The 15,423-nt window shown below is 47.6% G+C and overlaps 1 protein-coding gene and 1 long non-coding RNA gene across 20 annotated transcripts in view; one reads left to right on the forward strand and one right to left on the reverse strand.

The window, feature by feature from the left end:
- Positions 1 to 15,423, forward strand: part of PRKCB (protein kinase C beta) — a 382,335-nt gene that overhangs the window by 193,335 nt on the left and 173,577 nt on the right. For all 19 annotated transcript variants that reach the window (XR_013410845.1, XR_013410839.1, XR_013410842.1 and 16 more), the window contains 2 exon segments: positions 1,615 to 1,726; positions 4,880 to 5,008. Coding sequence is in view for 10 of the 19 variants with exons in the window: in XM_028840437.2 (XP_028696270.1) it covers positions 1,615 to 1,726; positions 4,880 to 5,008 (241 nt within the window). In the remaining 9 variants the exon portion in view is untranslated.
- LOC144338133 (uncharacterized) lies at positions 9,677 to 11,263 on the reverse strand. Its single transcript, XR_013411974.1, has 2 exons — positions 11,190 to 11,263; positions 9,677 to 10,317 (listed from the first exon to the last, which is right to left on the reverse strand). It is a non-coding gene; the product is annotated as an uncharacterized LOC144338133 (long non-coding RNA).

The following is a 15,423-nucleotide window of genomic DNA, read 5'->3' on the forward strand; positions in this document are numbered from 1 at the left end:
TCTGGGAGGCTGAGGCAGGAGGATCATTTGAGACCAGGAATTTGAACCAGCATGGGCAACATAACAAGAAGCCCTCTCTACAAAAAAAATTTTAAAAATTAGCTGGGCAGGCCTGGCACAGTAGCTTGTTCCTGTAATCCCAGCACTTTGGGCGGCCAAGGGAGGTGGATCACCTGAGGATAGGAGTTCAAGATCAACCTGGCCACCATGGTGAAACCCCATCTCTATTAAAAATACACACAATTAGCCGGGCATGGGGGTGCACACCTGTAGTCCCAGTTACTCGGGAGTTTGAGACAGGAGAATCACTTAAACCCAGGAGACAGAGGTTGCAGTGAGCCGAGATTGTGCCACTGCACTCCAGCCCGTGTGAAAAGAGCAAAACTCCATCTCCAAAAAAAACAATTGGCATAGTTGCATGCACCTGTAGTCCCAGCTACTCAGGAAGCTGAGGCAGGAGAATCACTTGAGCCGAGGAAGTCGAGGCTCCAGTGAGCTATAATCGTGCCACTCCACTCCAGCCTGGGTGACAGAGCAAAACCCTGTCTCTTAAAAAACAAAAGAAAATAAACAACCGTTAAATAACTTGCTCAAAGTCACAAGGCTTAGAGCCCAGGAAGTTTATCCAAGTCTGCCTTTTACCACTGCCCTGCACTGCCAGGCATATTTATTGATTAGGAAATTATGTAAGCTTCTGTGAGATATAGCCCCCAAAATATAGTGACTTCAACAAGGCAGAAATTAGGTTTTTCTCTCAGGGGTCAACCCAAAGGGACAAAATTCAAGGCTGGTAGGGTGCTTTTGTCCTTCCCCCTTGTGGCTCTAAGTTTGGGTCCAGGGTGGTCACTTCCAGTTCCCACCATCTTTGAACCAGTGGGAAGAGGGAAAGGAGCAAGGAAGTATGCGTTTCCATTTGAAGGGAATGGCCCTGGAGCACACACATCCCATTGGCTGCAACTCAGCACCATGGCCACACCAAGCTGCAAGAGATGCTGGGAAATGTGGCCTCTATCTGGATAGCCATGCTCTCTGCTAAAACTCAAGGGTTCGACTATTAAAGGGAAGAATGGATATTGGTGGGAAACCAGCAGTCTCTGCCACAACTTACGGACTGTCCATCGGGCTTTGAACTTTATTCTGTCAGTGATGAGGAGCTGACAGTGGTCTCTAAGCAGGGAGGTTTCACATCCAGACTTGGGTTTTTGATCACTGCAGAAGCATGCTTGGAGAATAAAAGTGGCAAGAAAGAAAAGTCGGGAGCCCTGTTTAGATGATGTGTCTGTCGCTTTGTTTTCCCATCTCTGGAGTCCCTGCTACAGGCAGGAGCCTGTAGGTTGGGTTCCCAGGCAGGCCCAGATGGAGGTTTGCAGGCGGGGTGAGTGTGCATGGGGCTGCAAAGGGAGCAGTCAGCTGTCTTTATCCTTCGTTCCTTCTACAACTATTTATCCAGCACCATGTCTGGGCACAGGGCTCCAGCAATGGTCCCAACAGGTACAATGACCTCTGGGGACCAAGTTCAGTCCCTGTTGAGTTCTCCAGTGCCTCTCGATGTAGGGTGAACCCTTGGCATGGTCCACTGACGCTGGCTCCTTCTGTTGTTTCTCTTGGCTCCAGGATCCCCGGAGCAAACACAAGTTTAAGATCCACACGTACTCCAGTCCCACGTTTTGTGACCACTGTGGGTCACTGCTGTATGGACTCATCCACCAGGGGATGAAATGTGACAGTAAGTACTTTTTCTCTCTGGGGGCATCTGCTGATGGCAGAAGCAATGGGAAGGGGCTGCTTCCTCTTGGTTTGGGGTCCAGGTGTGCCACACATTCCCTCCATCCTGGTTGGGGCTGGTGTACCAGTTGTCTGTTGCTGCATAACGATCCTCCCACCCCAAAACACTGTGGCTGAAGACAATTAACATTTTTTTAGCTCATGACTCTGCAAGGCAGTCCTTTGAATCTGGGCTGGCCTCAGACGATGTCATGCATGTCTATAAAGCATGAACTCATGCTTCATGGTGGATTAGCAGGGGGAGGTGGGCTGGGAGCTATCTGGGCCTCGGTGGCCTCACTCACATGTCCGGCAGGATGGCTGGCTGTCATCTGGGTGATGGAGATGACCAGGCCACGTGTCTTTCCTCCTCAGTAGGCTAGGCTGGATTTGCATGCACGGAGGTCACAGGGTCCTGAGTTCCTCAGGAGGGCAAGCCCCATTGGCAGACACACTTCAAGTCTCTACTTGTGTCTGTTTGCTCCTGATCCACTGGTCAAAGCAAGTGGCATGTGAGATGCACAGTCACAGTGTGGGAAGGGACAGTCCATGGCTGTTGACACCTGGAGGCATGAGCAAATCACGGGCATTTCTGCAGCCATGCGTCACCACTGTTTTCAGCATTGAGATGTGGGGCTGATGCATTCTTTGCATGGAGAAGACCTGTGGCCCTGCAGCACCCACAAGTTTGTGCTGGAGGAGGAAAGAGAGCGTCATTCTCTGGCCAGGATGTGGTAGGAAAGGCAGATGGGGTGGGACTCCTCTTTATGAGGCCAAGGCCCAGATGGCCTATGGGGCAGGGGAGCAGACAGGCTTTGAGAGCTATGGCCACAAAGCTACAGGGAGGCTGGAGGTGCTAGTGGTTCCCACAGGCCTGTTGGTCAGCAGCAGGCTGGGCAGTCATGAGGCTGGTGCTCCCCCTATCACAAGGGTCCTGAGGCTCAGAGGACAGAGGGAGAAAATCACAGGGCAGAGAGTGACAGAGAGGAGTGTGAGGGTGAATAAGGGTGGTAGAGGGCAAGAGAGACAATAAGAAACACACACGCATAGACAGAGACAGATGCAGGGGAAAGATGGACACATGCAACCCTAACACAGGGAGGAATGTGGGGTGTGGAAGCTGCAGAGAAACTCAGCTAGAGAGAAACTCAGGCAAAAGGAGGGACAGGCAGACACACAGACCAACAGATAAGCCAGGTGCGATGGTTCACTCCTGTAATCCTAACACTTTGGGAGGCTGAGGCGGGTGGATCACCTGAGGTCAGGAGTTCGAGACCAGCTTGGCCAACATGGCAAAACCCCATCTCTACTAAAAATACAAAAATTAGCTGGGAGAGATGGTGGGCGCCTGTAATCCCAGCTACTCGGGAGGCTGAGGCAGGAGAATCGCTTGAACCTGGGAAGCGGGGGTTGCAGAGAGCCGAGATCACGCCACTGTACTCCAGCCTGGGTGACAGAGCGAGACTCTCAAAGAAGAAGAAAAAAAGCTAAAACGATTGGTATGGACACAGACAGAGATGCCATCACACAAGGCTCATGCAGAGGTGTAGAGATGGAGAGACCAGAGACAGAGACAGAAGCACACACGGAGAGCCACAGAGGAGAGAGAGAGAGAGGCAGAGAGACACAGCCAGAGAAGGGGAGAGACAAAGAGGCCAGAGGCAAGTGCAGAGAGTGGAACAGACCGATTCACAAATGTGGCCAAGGCAGTGAGACACGTGCAGAAGTGGGACAGCAGAGACAAGAGACGTGCAGCAATGTGGGAACAGTGAGACAGACACAGAAACATGGTGAGAGCCGCAGGGGGACAGTGAAGCTGGAGCCTTCTGCCTGCAGGACACCAGCTCCTCTTACCACACGTGGGGCCCTAATGTAGGGGCAATGCCCCTGCCTCAAAGACAGTGGTGGGTGGGAGCTCAGCCTGGTGCTCGGGTCCCAGAGGGCTCTCCCTTCCCTCCCCACAACTCATTTCCAGTTTTTGTAATAGGCCTGCCTCCTCCTGGGAATTGGGTGGTCTGAGAAGGGTCCCTTGCCCCCAGATACCTTGAAATTGGGGCCCATGGGGTGACTTGACCTCTCCTGCCTTCTCCAGTTGGAACTAGTGTCCCCCTGGAGAATCCTGGGTTCCTGGCACACCTTCCTGGAGCGGGGCATTGTTGCTCAGGACCTAGGGGAAGTCACCCACCACGTTGAAATAGACAGATACTCTACAGAGGAATGCGCAGAGGGAGTGGATATCCTATAACATGAGAGACGGCTACAGGCCAAATTCAGCTTACAGGCACATTTCATCCACCCTGCTCTCGCTCTAAATCTTTTTCCTTGTAATTAGTTGTGGTGGACACTATGGTCAGCCCAGACCCCTTCTTCAGCGTCCCACCCCATCCCCTAGCTGTGGGTTCATAGTGGTGCCCCATCCTGCATAATTGCCCAAGGTAATGCCCCTTCCAGGGCGACTGGATGATTGCAGTGCCCAGCCCTCTGGTCTCAGTTTGGAACAGCTTTGAAGGATCATCTCAGCTCTGGGCTCCCCTTCACATCAGCTTTGGTTGCATCCACATGGCAAGCTAACTTCTCTTCCCAAGAGCACTCCCTAAAAACCTTGTGCCCTAAACTCCCCATCTCAGACTCTTTCCAGGGAACCCAACCTATTAGCTGTCAATATTTTAAAATCAGAGCTGTCGCATACACATCGAGATTCCTGCATATGCTGAGAAATGGGAAATGTTGCTGCCCTGTTCCCTACTTGGCCAAGTTGCCACCATCCCCTTAGCTTTCCTCACTCATGTGGCCAGCCAGCCTGTGAGCATTGAAGTTGGTGACTCAGGCTTCAGAGCCTTCAGGGGTGTGGGGTGTGTTTGCTTCAGGCTGCACCCTTGGCCTTGGGTGGGGAACAGACAAGTACCTCCTTTACCCATCAGGGTTCAGGGGGAAGAGTTGGAGAAGCCCTTCTGATGAGATCTTGGCAGGCAAGTTGGTCTCAACCAGGCTGGTGATTTCTCAGCTGCCTCAAAGGAGGGGAGCAGGAAGGACTCAGTGGTCCTGGGTGGGGCAGATGTCTGCAGCCCCCAGCCTGGGCCAGCCTAAGCAGCATCCCCTCTCTCTGCCCTCACAGCCTGCATGATGAACGTGCACAAGCGCTGCGTGATGAACGTCCCCAGCCTCTGTGGCACGGACCACACGGAGCGCCGCGGCCGCATCTACATCCAGGCCCACATTGACAGGGATGTTCTCATCGTCCTCGGTAGGTGACCCTGGGGCTCCACTGGTTCCTGACCTTGCTTGACCTGTGTGATTGAGGAGGGGAGGAAAGTGGAGGGGTGGGGCAGTCCAGGGACTGGGGAGGGGATGTGGCACTGCTTCTGTCCCCTGCCCTGCCCACGGCAGCCCCTCACGGCAGCAGGGGGGTCTTTAGAAACTGTACACTCTTAAAGCTACGTCCTTCAGCACCCCAGGCTAGGTTGGGTTCAGAGAGGAGACGTCTGAGTTCCTTGGACTTCTAACTTCCAGGATCCTCCACTTCCCTGCTCTCCTCATTTCCCACTGTTTTTTACAGTTATCTTTTGAAGTGGGTAGTTGCGTTTCCTTCACTCAGGTAGCAGAGAACGGAAGCTTGCTTCTTCCCCAAGCTCTTCCAGCAGGAAATATGGAGTCTTGATGATAAACAGCAAATTTGGAGAATATAATATCTTGGGAAGGAGGGGGTTGGAGGGTGCAATTCAGGGACTTTCCACACATTTGAAAGATGTATTTCTTGAACCTGACGGTGGCTCTGCTGTAATTTTATTATTCACTATACTTTCTGCATGTCTAAAATATTTCATGATAATTAGAAAGCAGGATGGTACAATCTGCTGGGAGATGCAGTGAGAGGAGGGGCTGGTGGCGGGGGGTGGGGAGCGGGGGCGGGGCTGTCACTCATTTATCCCAGCATTCAAGATATACTTGGCTCTGATGTGAGAAGTTCAAGCAAAATTGGAACTCAGCTGCACTGGCTTGAGGAATACTCAGCCATAAGCCCCGGTGTAACCGGCACTGAGCCGGCTGGGAGTGGAGCTAAAACTTCGCAGAAATTTCTTCTCGAAGGCTGGTGACAAACTGCTATTGACTTTATATATCTAATGAATATAAACAAGGGTTTATGAATTAGTAACTCAGGAAATTGATCGTGGAAGAGATTAATTTTGCAAAAATGCGTCTGTTTCTGAGGCCTCAGACTGGTTCAGTAGCTCTGATGTGCTGGGCCCTGGGTTGGGGAGGGGCTTTACGTAAACTGTGAAAGCTGAAAAATACTTATCCCTGTACAGTATCATTCTTTTAAACTTGAGATTTTGTGAAGCCCAGTGAGATTTTAGAAAATGTGCAATCCATTGCATCATTATGTTTTTCTCCAAGTGGTTGCCTGCTTCCCAGTGGGATGCTTGGGGGCCCCCAGGGGAAATCCTGCAGTTGCAGGTTCAAGAGAAGCCAGTTTTCCCCACCGATTGTCTAAGGGTCCCGATGCTGGTGAGACAAAAATAAGACTCTGCTTCCCTCTGGTGTCATTCTCTGGGTACTACACTCATTCCAAAGCATGACTGAAGGCCGCAACATTTATGGATCACATGGAATGTGCGGTGCTCTAAACCTTACATGTTATTTTTTTCCATCTTCACAACATTGCAAAATCTCTGTTATTTTTGTTTGAGATGGAGACTCCATCTGTCGCCCAGGCCGGAGTGCAGTGGTGCCTACCACAGCCGCCTCCTGCCAAATACTCTGCTCACTGGAACCTCCACCTCCCGGGTTCAAGCGATTCTCCTGCCTCAGCCTCCTGAGTAGATGGGATTACAGGCGCACACCACCACTCCTGGCTAATATTTGTATTTTTAGTAGAGACGGGGTTTCACCATGTTGGCCAGGCTAGTCTAGAACTCCTGACCTCAAGTGATCAGCCTACCTCGGCCTCCCAAAGTGCTGGGATTATAGCTGTGAGTCACTGCACCCGATCTTCTATTGCTCTTGTTTTATGAACAAAGAAGCCATGGCTCAGAGAAGTTATACTCCAAGAGCTCACACCATTCGCGGTAATAATAAAACAATAGCTGACATGTGTTGAGTTTTAAAAATGTGTTAATCATTGTGAAAAGCACTTAGAGGCAGTATCTGATTGATGTTTTTTCAACAACTCAAATGAGGTAAGTTATTATCATTCTATCCATCAGAAAACACACTTCCTCACCTAGGTCTGTTTCACTCAAAAGTACTATAGACTAAGTTCCTTTTTAGTTTAGTTTCGCTTCTCTATGCCCTCCACCGTATTTATTCTCTATGCCCTCCACCATATTTATTCTCTCTGCCCTCCACCATATTTATTCTCTATGCCCTCTACCATATTTATTCCTTTTGTGGTTTGGGTAGGGCACCTCTTATGGGCATTCCTTAGGGAGTCTTTGTTCTGATGTGGTATAGTACAATAGTTCTTCAAGTTCAAGGTCAAAGTCTTCCCCCAGATATGCTGTGACCTTCGAGAGCCTGGATCACAAGCCCCTGATTCTCAGGACACACTGGTAGGAGGTGTATCCATTTGCTATGGCTGCCATAACAAAATACCACAGACTAGATGGCTTAACACAAGACTTAAAAAGAAAAGAAAAGAAAAGAAAAGAAAAAAGAAAAAGAAAAAAAGCAATAGGCGAGGCACAGTGGCTCGCTATAATCCCAGCATTTTGGAAGACCAAGGTGGGTGGATCACTTGAACTCAGGAGTCAGCCTGGGCAACATGTGGAAACCACATCTCTACTAAAAATACAAAAAATTAGCCAGGTGTAGTGGTGCATGCCTGTAATCCCAGCTACTCGTGAGGCTGAGGCAGGAGCTCCTGATCACTTGAGCCCAGGAGGCGGAGGTTGCAGTGAGCTAAGATTGCACCACTGCACTCCAGCCTGGGTGACAGAGTGAGACTCCATCTCATAAAACAAAAACAGAAACAAGAAAAACAAACAAACAAGCCAGGTGTGGTGCCTCACACCTGTAATCCCAGCACTTTGGGAGGCCAAGACAGAAGGATTGCTTGAGGCTAGGAGTTCAAGACCAGCCTGGCAAACATGGAGAGACTCTGGCATATTGTAGGATTTCATTTCTTTGGGATGTTCAGGACAGGCGAATCTATAAAGAAGTTTAATAGCACTGTGTGCTTTTCCAAGTGCTTTGATATTGGACCATCCAAGGAAGGCTGTGTTGGTACCATCTTTGGAAGGAAAAATGAAGTCTCAGCAAGGCTGAATACCCTGACCAGTGTCACATGCAGAGCAGGGATGAGCACCTGGGCCTCTGGCCCCGTGTCACAATGCCCTGCAATTGCCCATACACCATGCTGGGCACAGTCTGTACTCAGCACGGGCTTGTTGATTGATTGACGGTAGAAGACAGCCCTGATGCTGTGGCCAAGTTCTCTAAAAATAGAGCCAAGATGGGGATTTTGCTCCAGTGATTTATTGGGCTGCTCATGGGAAAAGAGAAGTGAAGGAACCATGTTTCCTTCCTCGGACAGGGAAAAAGCTCAGGGAGGGTGTGGTCTCCGCCGAAGTCTTCTTCAGCCTGGTATCTGGCGGAATTTTCCACTAAACACTGTAGCACAGAGTCAGTCCCACCTTGAGGCGAGGGGGCTGGTCTGTCGTGTTCCAGGTCAGTCAGTGCGATGGGATGACTGTGTCTCCCCAAAATTTGTGTCTTAAAATCCCACTCCCAGTGTGATAGTATTTGGAGCTATGGGACCTTTGGGTGATAATTAGGGTTAGATGAGGTCGTGAGGGTGGGGCCCTCATAATGGGATTTGTGGATTTCTAAGAGGACGAAGAAAGAGAGATCATTCTGTCTCCACCAAAGGCAGGACACAGCAAGAAGGTGACCATCTGCAAGCCAGGAAGTGAGTCCTTACCAGGAATTGAAGCTGCTGGTACCTCAGTCTTGGACTTCCCAGCCTCCAGAATTGTAAAGAAATAAATGTCTGTTATTTAAGCCACCCAATCTGTGGTATTCTATTATGACAGCCTGAGCTGACTAATATAGTCAGTCACTGCTGTAGGCTACTGGGGATGGAGGTGGGAAGGTAGAGTAACCTCCCAGGTGAGGAGGCTTCTGTGCAGTTGAGGGGAGTTATCTGGACATGGGGGTAACTGTGAGCCATTAACAGCCATCACACACAACACTCAGGGGATGGGTGCGTTGGCCAGCATGGAGGGGAGCTGGGCAGGGTCCAACAGCATCCAGGACACTCAAGTTTCCCTTGGTCTCCTGACTGTCTTCGTGGTTTCATTGCTGGGACTCCAGCCCCCTCCTCCTTGATCTTGGCCAGACAGATCAGAGAGTAGAGAGCACTAAAGGTTGTGTGGGGTCCTTCCCAGCAGTGCCAGGCCAGAAGTGGCCTTGTGGTGTTTATGGAATGGCCCCACCTCATTCAGACCCAAGAAGCATGGTCAGTATTAGGATTTTTCACTGATACCACCAGCCCAGGACACTGCTGCTTGCCCTGAGTGTCATACGCTCTTTGGAAATCTCAGCATCTCTAGAGGTGAAAGGTTTTCTAACTTGCCTGGCTACTGAAATTGAGCTCATACATCTGTTCTTAGTGTTTTGGCAGGTCAAGATGAGAATAAATCTGATCAGTTCTCCTCCTTTTAAAAAACCCATCAATGGTTTCCCATTGTCTTTATAACAGACTAAATCTAATATGGCGGTCTCATTCTTTATTCACTGTCTCCTCCCCCTTTTAATCCCTGGTCCTCTGCAGACCGCCACACACTATAGGACATCTGTGTGTTCTGTTCTCTGTTTAGAATGTTTGCCATTGCCATGTTCTCTTTTACTGGCAATTAACTCTTCCTCTCGATCTCAGCTCATTTTCACCATCTAATGAGCTTTCTCCGACTTCCCCCTTTTGTAGACATTCATAGTAACTTGAGCTTGGCCTTGTGAAAGGGGTGATTTTATGTTGGGTTTGATTAGTTTCTGCATCTCGCACAAGGCATTAGTTCCATGAGGGCAAGACTGTGTCTTGCCACTGTACTCTCAGCACCTAGCAAGATAGGCATCACTAAATATTTATGGACTCAGTGGCTGTATGTATGAATGAGAAACCCCTGGAGGATCCTGATAGATAGATACAAGGCTTTCACAGATGGTCCTCAGATCAGTGCCTCCTGAAGTCGGGAGCTGAAGGTGAGCAGATTGTCCAATTTATGCCATTATTCTTATGGGAGGTACAACACAAAGAAAATCTTAAGTACCAGGTCCAAGGTCAACAGCAAGTGTTACTGGGACAGACCCGTTTGTTGCAGTCATGACCACCCTTGTTCCATGGACAATGTAGAAAAGACGTGGAGCAGTGGAATTTGTAGTATCCCAGGAAACCATATTGACATCGTGATGCCCATAGGTGTCATGAGATCAGGCAATACAATGTCCAGATCAGAGTTGTAAAATGCTTGCAAGGTTTATGAAGCCTGTGTGTTCATACACGCAACAATATATATATATTTTTTATTGAGACGGAGTCTTGCTCTGTCACCCAGACTGGAATGCAGTGGTGCAATCTCAGATCACTGCAACCTCCGCCTCCCAGGTTCAAGCGATTCTCCTGCCTCAGCCTCCCAAGTAGCTGGGACTTCAGGCGCGTGCCACCATGCCCAGCTAACTTTTTTTGTATTTTTGGTAGAGATGGAGTTTCACTGTGTTAGCCAGGATGGTCTCGATCTCCTGACCTCATGATTCACCCACCTCGGCTCCCAAAGGGCTGGGATTACAGGTGTGAGCCACCACACCCAGCCAACAATATCTTATTCAACCCTTTTTCAATTCAGTATCTACCTATCAACATAACAACTGGCATCTATTATTTATACTCCCATCTATATTACAGCCACCTCCAAATGCTTAGCCATGTCCATCCTCATATCTATCTCCCAAAAGGAAAAGCAGAAATAACCATTTTTTAAAATGTTTCTCTTTGGAACTCCCATTCGATATTCTTACCTTTATATTATCTTTATATTTATCTTTATATATATTACCTTTGTATTGCGTTATACAGAAACTTTTTACACTGAAACATCTGCCTGACAGACTTAGGTACTCCCAATATTGTGATATTTAAATCCTTCTTAAGATCTGACATCCACACATCAAGAGAAAAAGAGTACCAAAGAGGCTGGGTGTGGTAGCTCACGTTGGTAATCCCAGCACTTTGGGAGGCCGAGGCGGCTGGATCACCTAAAATCAGGAGCTCAAGACCAGCCTGGCCAACATGGCGAAACCCCGTCTCTACCAAAAATACAAAAATTAGCCGGGTGTGGTGGTGGATGCCTGTAATCCCAGTACTTGGGAGGCTGAGACAGGAGAATCGCTTGAACCTGGGTGGCAAAGGTTGCAGTGAGCTGAGATCGCACCACAGCACTCCAGCCTGGGCAACAGAGTGAGACTCTGCCTAAAAAAAAAAAAAAAAAAAAAAAAAAAAAGAACTGGGAAGAAAAAGGGCGATGTAAACAAGAAAAAAAATCCAGATAGCTTAATATTTATTTTTTATTTAACTTTTATTTGAATTTTGGGGGTACGTGTGCAGGTTTGTTATGTAGGTGAACTTGTGTCGTGGGGGTTTGTGTAATACTGCCCAGCCATGCGTCAGTTGCAGAGGCAGAAAATTATTATAAACTAGGCTGCGAGGGCCCACTAGGGGGCAGTCTCTGCCTTCAAAGCCATTCCCCCTCAGAGGCTCTCTCAACAGATGCCCCTATTTGTAAAACCACAGTACTGTCATTGTTCATAATGGAAGGTGCAGCAGAGACCAGTTGGGCTCACTGAGGCCCAGAGAAGGGATTACTTCTCCAGGTCATACACGGGATGGGGATAGGGCCCAGTTCTGGTAGATCTCCCTTCCCTTTTACATTATTGGTTTGTAATTTTTTCCCAAGGCTTTATTTTGAACTAAGTTGAAAGAATTTTACAGCAAACACTCATTTATCCACCACCTATATTCTGTCATTAACGTTTTCCACACTTGCTTAATCATATTTCCATCCATCTCGCTCTCCATCCATCAATCTGTCTTATTTTTGGCACATTTCAAAGTAAACTGCAGACACCAATTCGATTTCCCCTAAACACTTCAGCATGCCCAACATCAATAGCATTCAAAATGTACTTGTAGGGTTTTTTTTTTTTTAACTTTCGAGGTGAAATGTACATACAATGATACACACAAATCTTTTTTTTTTTTTTTTTTTTTTTTTTTTTTTGAGACCGGGTCTGACTCTGTCACCCAAGCTGGAGTGTAGTGGCGTAATCATGGCTTACTGCAGCCTTGACCTCCCAGGCTCAATTGATTCTCCCACCTCAGCCTACAGAATAGCTGGGATTACAGGCATGAGCCACCACCCTCGGCTAATTTTTGTAGTTTTGTAGAGAGGGGTTTTGCCATGTTGCCCAGGCTGGTCTTGAACTCCATGGTTCAAGCAATCCTCCCGCTTTGGCCTCCCAAAGTGCTGGGATTACAGATGTGAGCCACTGTGCCCAGTGATGTCTTAAGTGTACAATGGCTGAATTTTGACAAATGCATATGACTCCGTCATTCTAACCCTTATCAAATTAATTCTCTTTTTTGATGTCACAGCTGCTGTTGAGGATCCAAGGGAAGGTATGAACCAGAGAAATGCCCTCATGTCCCCACACACCGCGGTGCATACTCATGAACTCCGGCTATTGGGATGCCCATTATACTTAAGATCCCTTAGATGACATCATACTTAATAATTGTTCAATTTTTTTGTTTGTTTTTTTGAGGAGTTATAATGCAGTAAAGTAGAAAATTTGAAAATTGGAAATTCTTGTTTACAATTTTTTGTTATGTATTCATTGAAGAGCAAATGTCTTTAAAAACTCAACAAACCTGCCTTATTTTGCTTTTTAAAAGTATTGTTGTAATGAAGAAGTTCCGTTAAATCATATCTCGGTGTATGGAACATCTACCGTCTTTCTCAGTGTATGACTGACAGTTGTCTGCACACCCTGTGAGGCCAGGGGAAGGGTCTCTTGCCCCTCCTTCCTTCAAAGCCTATCAGTTTGTTAGGTTGAGGTGAGTGTCTCGGGCACTGAAGTTCTGGGATACTGGACCTGAGGAGATGTAGGGAAGCTGACGTCTTGCTATTCAATATTCCTTCTCTTCTTCCCTGCTCATTTAAGTCTCATGAGAATTATCAAGGCCAGGCCAGTGTCTGAGGCCCTCAGGATGTGCTGGGCGCAGTCATTGCTCCCAAATGTCTAAGGAATTGCATTGAAGTGGGCACTGCCGGGACCTGCAGGGCTGTGACTTGTGACTGCCTTTGGGGATAGTGGTCCAGCAATGTCTATTAAAGTATGTGTACATATGAACCTTTTGACTCTCACGTTTTCCTTTAGGAAATCTATTCTTTTAAAATGAAACACCAGCATGCGAAGAAATAAAGTCTAGAACAAGCATGTTTATTCATGTTTTCTTTGAGATGCAAATGAAACATCAGCCTAATGAAGGGGTATACTTATGTGATACTAGGCAGTTGTTGGAAGCATTGAATTAGGCCAGGTGTGGTGGCTCACACCTGTAATCCCAGCACTTTGGGAGGCTGAGGAGGGTGGATCACTTGAGGCAAGGAGTTCGAAACCAGTCTGGCCAACATGGTGAAACCCTGTCTCTACAAAAAAAAATCCAAAAAATTAGCTGGGTGTGGTGGTGCATGCCTGTAATCCCAGCTGCTCTGGAGGGTGAGACATGAGAATCGCTTGAACCCCACAGGTGGAGTTTGCAGTGAACAGAGATCAGGTCGCTGCACTACAGCCTGGGTGACAGAGTGAGACTCTGTCTCAAAAAAAAAAAAAAAAAAAAAAGAAAAGAAAAGAAAACACTGAATTAAAATGAGAAAATGAGCATGTGGGAATTCTGTAGAACTAGTGATGTTCTAATTTTTGATATGGGAACTGGTTACACAGGTGAATTTCCTTTGTGAGAATTCAAGCTGTAAAATTGTGATTTATATACTTTTCTATAGGTATATTATACTTCCTATACTTTTATTATTTAAAAGTTTGTGCTAAAAATTCTAAATAGCTAAAAACAAAACACCAATGGGTTAGAGCTACAGATATTGATCTAAAACAGAGGTTGCCAAACTGGCCTGCTGCCTGTTTTTTTAAATAAAGTTTTGTTGGAACACAGCCACATCCATTCATTTACATATTGTCTATGGCTGCTTTTGTGACACAATGGCAGAGTTCACTGCGTAGTTGTGACAAAGCTTGTACAATCTGCAAAATGTAAAATATTTGTTCTCTGGCCTTTACTGAAAACATTTGGCAGTCCTTGAACTAGAGGAACATCTATGGTTAAGTGAAAGGGTTAGGTTGCGTAAAAATACATTTAGTATGATCTCATTTTGAAGAAATAAGCAACAGCAACAGACACCTCCTATGTGTGAAGTTTCGTTTGTGTATTTTATAACCTATGTGTGAAGAAAGGTGTTTACAACCAACCAGGTTGTAAACACTGAGATCACAGCAGGATTGGGAGTGAAGAGGCTGTGGCGGGGAGGAGGATTGTGTCGTGTTTCTATAGTTTTTATTACATGTTTCTCGGGTTGATTGCGATACATATCATTTCTGCAATTTTTGAAAAATAAAAACAGAAAAATCTCCAAATAGGAAAAATGAACAGAAATAAATTGTCTCAATAACAATAGCAGAAAAAAAAAAAAAGAATGGATAATGCCCCAGTGTTGGGGTGTTGGTTGCTTGAGGAGGGTTGTTAGGTGGTTCTCAGCTTGAGCAGAGCTGGGCCCAGGCCCTGTCTGGGTATTTTTGAGTTTTTATTGTCACTAGCTTCCATCTTGTGTAGCATCTGCCTTGTGAGCTGGGCCTGTTCTCCGAGTTTCATGGTGTTTGATGTTTTTTGCCTTCTTGCAGCATGGTCGCTAGCATCATCCTTGCTGAGTCGCATATGTACTGGGAACCACGTCCTCTTCTCTGTGCCTCTCACCTGTGGCAGGTCCACAGTAAACTGCCCCCTGCCCTCCCAGGCCCACCCCACCTCCAAGTCTGAGTTCTTTGACTTAAATTTCAAACACTCTGGTGCCTTCCAGTCCTGTTTCCCATGGGCTGTGGCTTCCCAACCCTCAGTTTCAGTTGAAGCTAATTTTTTTTTTTCCCAGAAATCACTGTGGGCCCTGGCTGCTCCAGGTGTGGTCTGGGGACCAGCCGCATCCCATCGACATTACCTGGGAGCTTGTTAGCAATTCGGGATCTCAGCTGCCTCTCCAGGCCTGCTGAATCGGAATCTGCATGTTAACAACCTCCCCTGGGGATCTGTAACAGTTGAGCAGCCCTGCTGCAGGGACCGCGGTGAGACGGGAAGAATGCGTCTTTTCCACTAGATGGCAGGCGTTACCCACACTCGGCTCCTGTGCCGCCCACCACAGGTGGACGTGCCGGGGTGATGTGAACCTCCAGCCCCACATTGGCCCTGGCATCTTACCAGTCATGAAGCTTGGGTGTCAGTCCCGCTAGGGCCGGAATCCTCTTTCATTGGTGACCTGCCCCTACCTGCATGTCCTGGCCTGGTGCAGCATGAGCTCCTGGCTTGAGCCATTTGTGTAAAGT

This window comes from Macaca mulatta, chromosome 20 (genome assembly GCF_049350105.2).
Source record: "Macaca mulatta isolate MMU2019108-1 chromosome 20, T2T-MMU8v2.0, whole genome shotgun sequence".
Lineage (NCBI taxonomy): Eukaryota > Metazoa > Chordata > Mammalia > Primates > Cercopithecidae > Macaca > Macaca mulatta.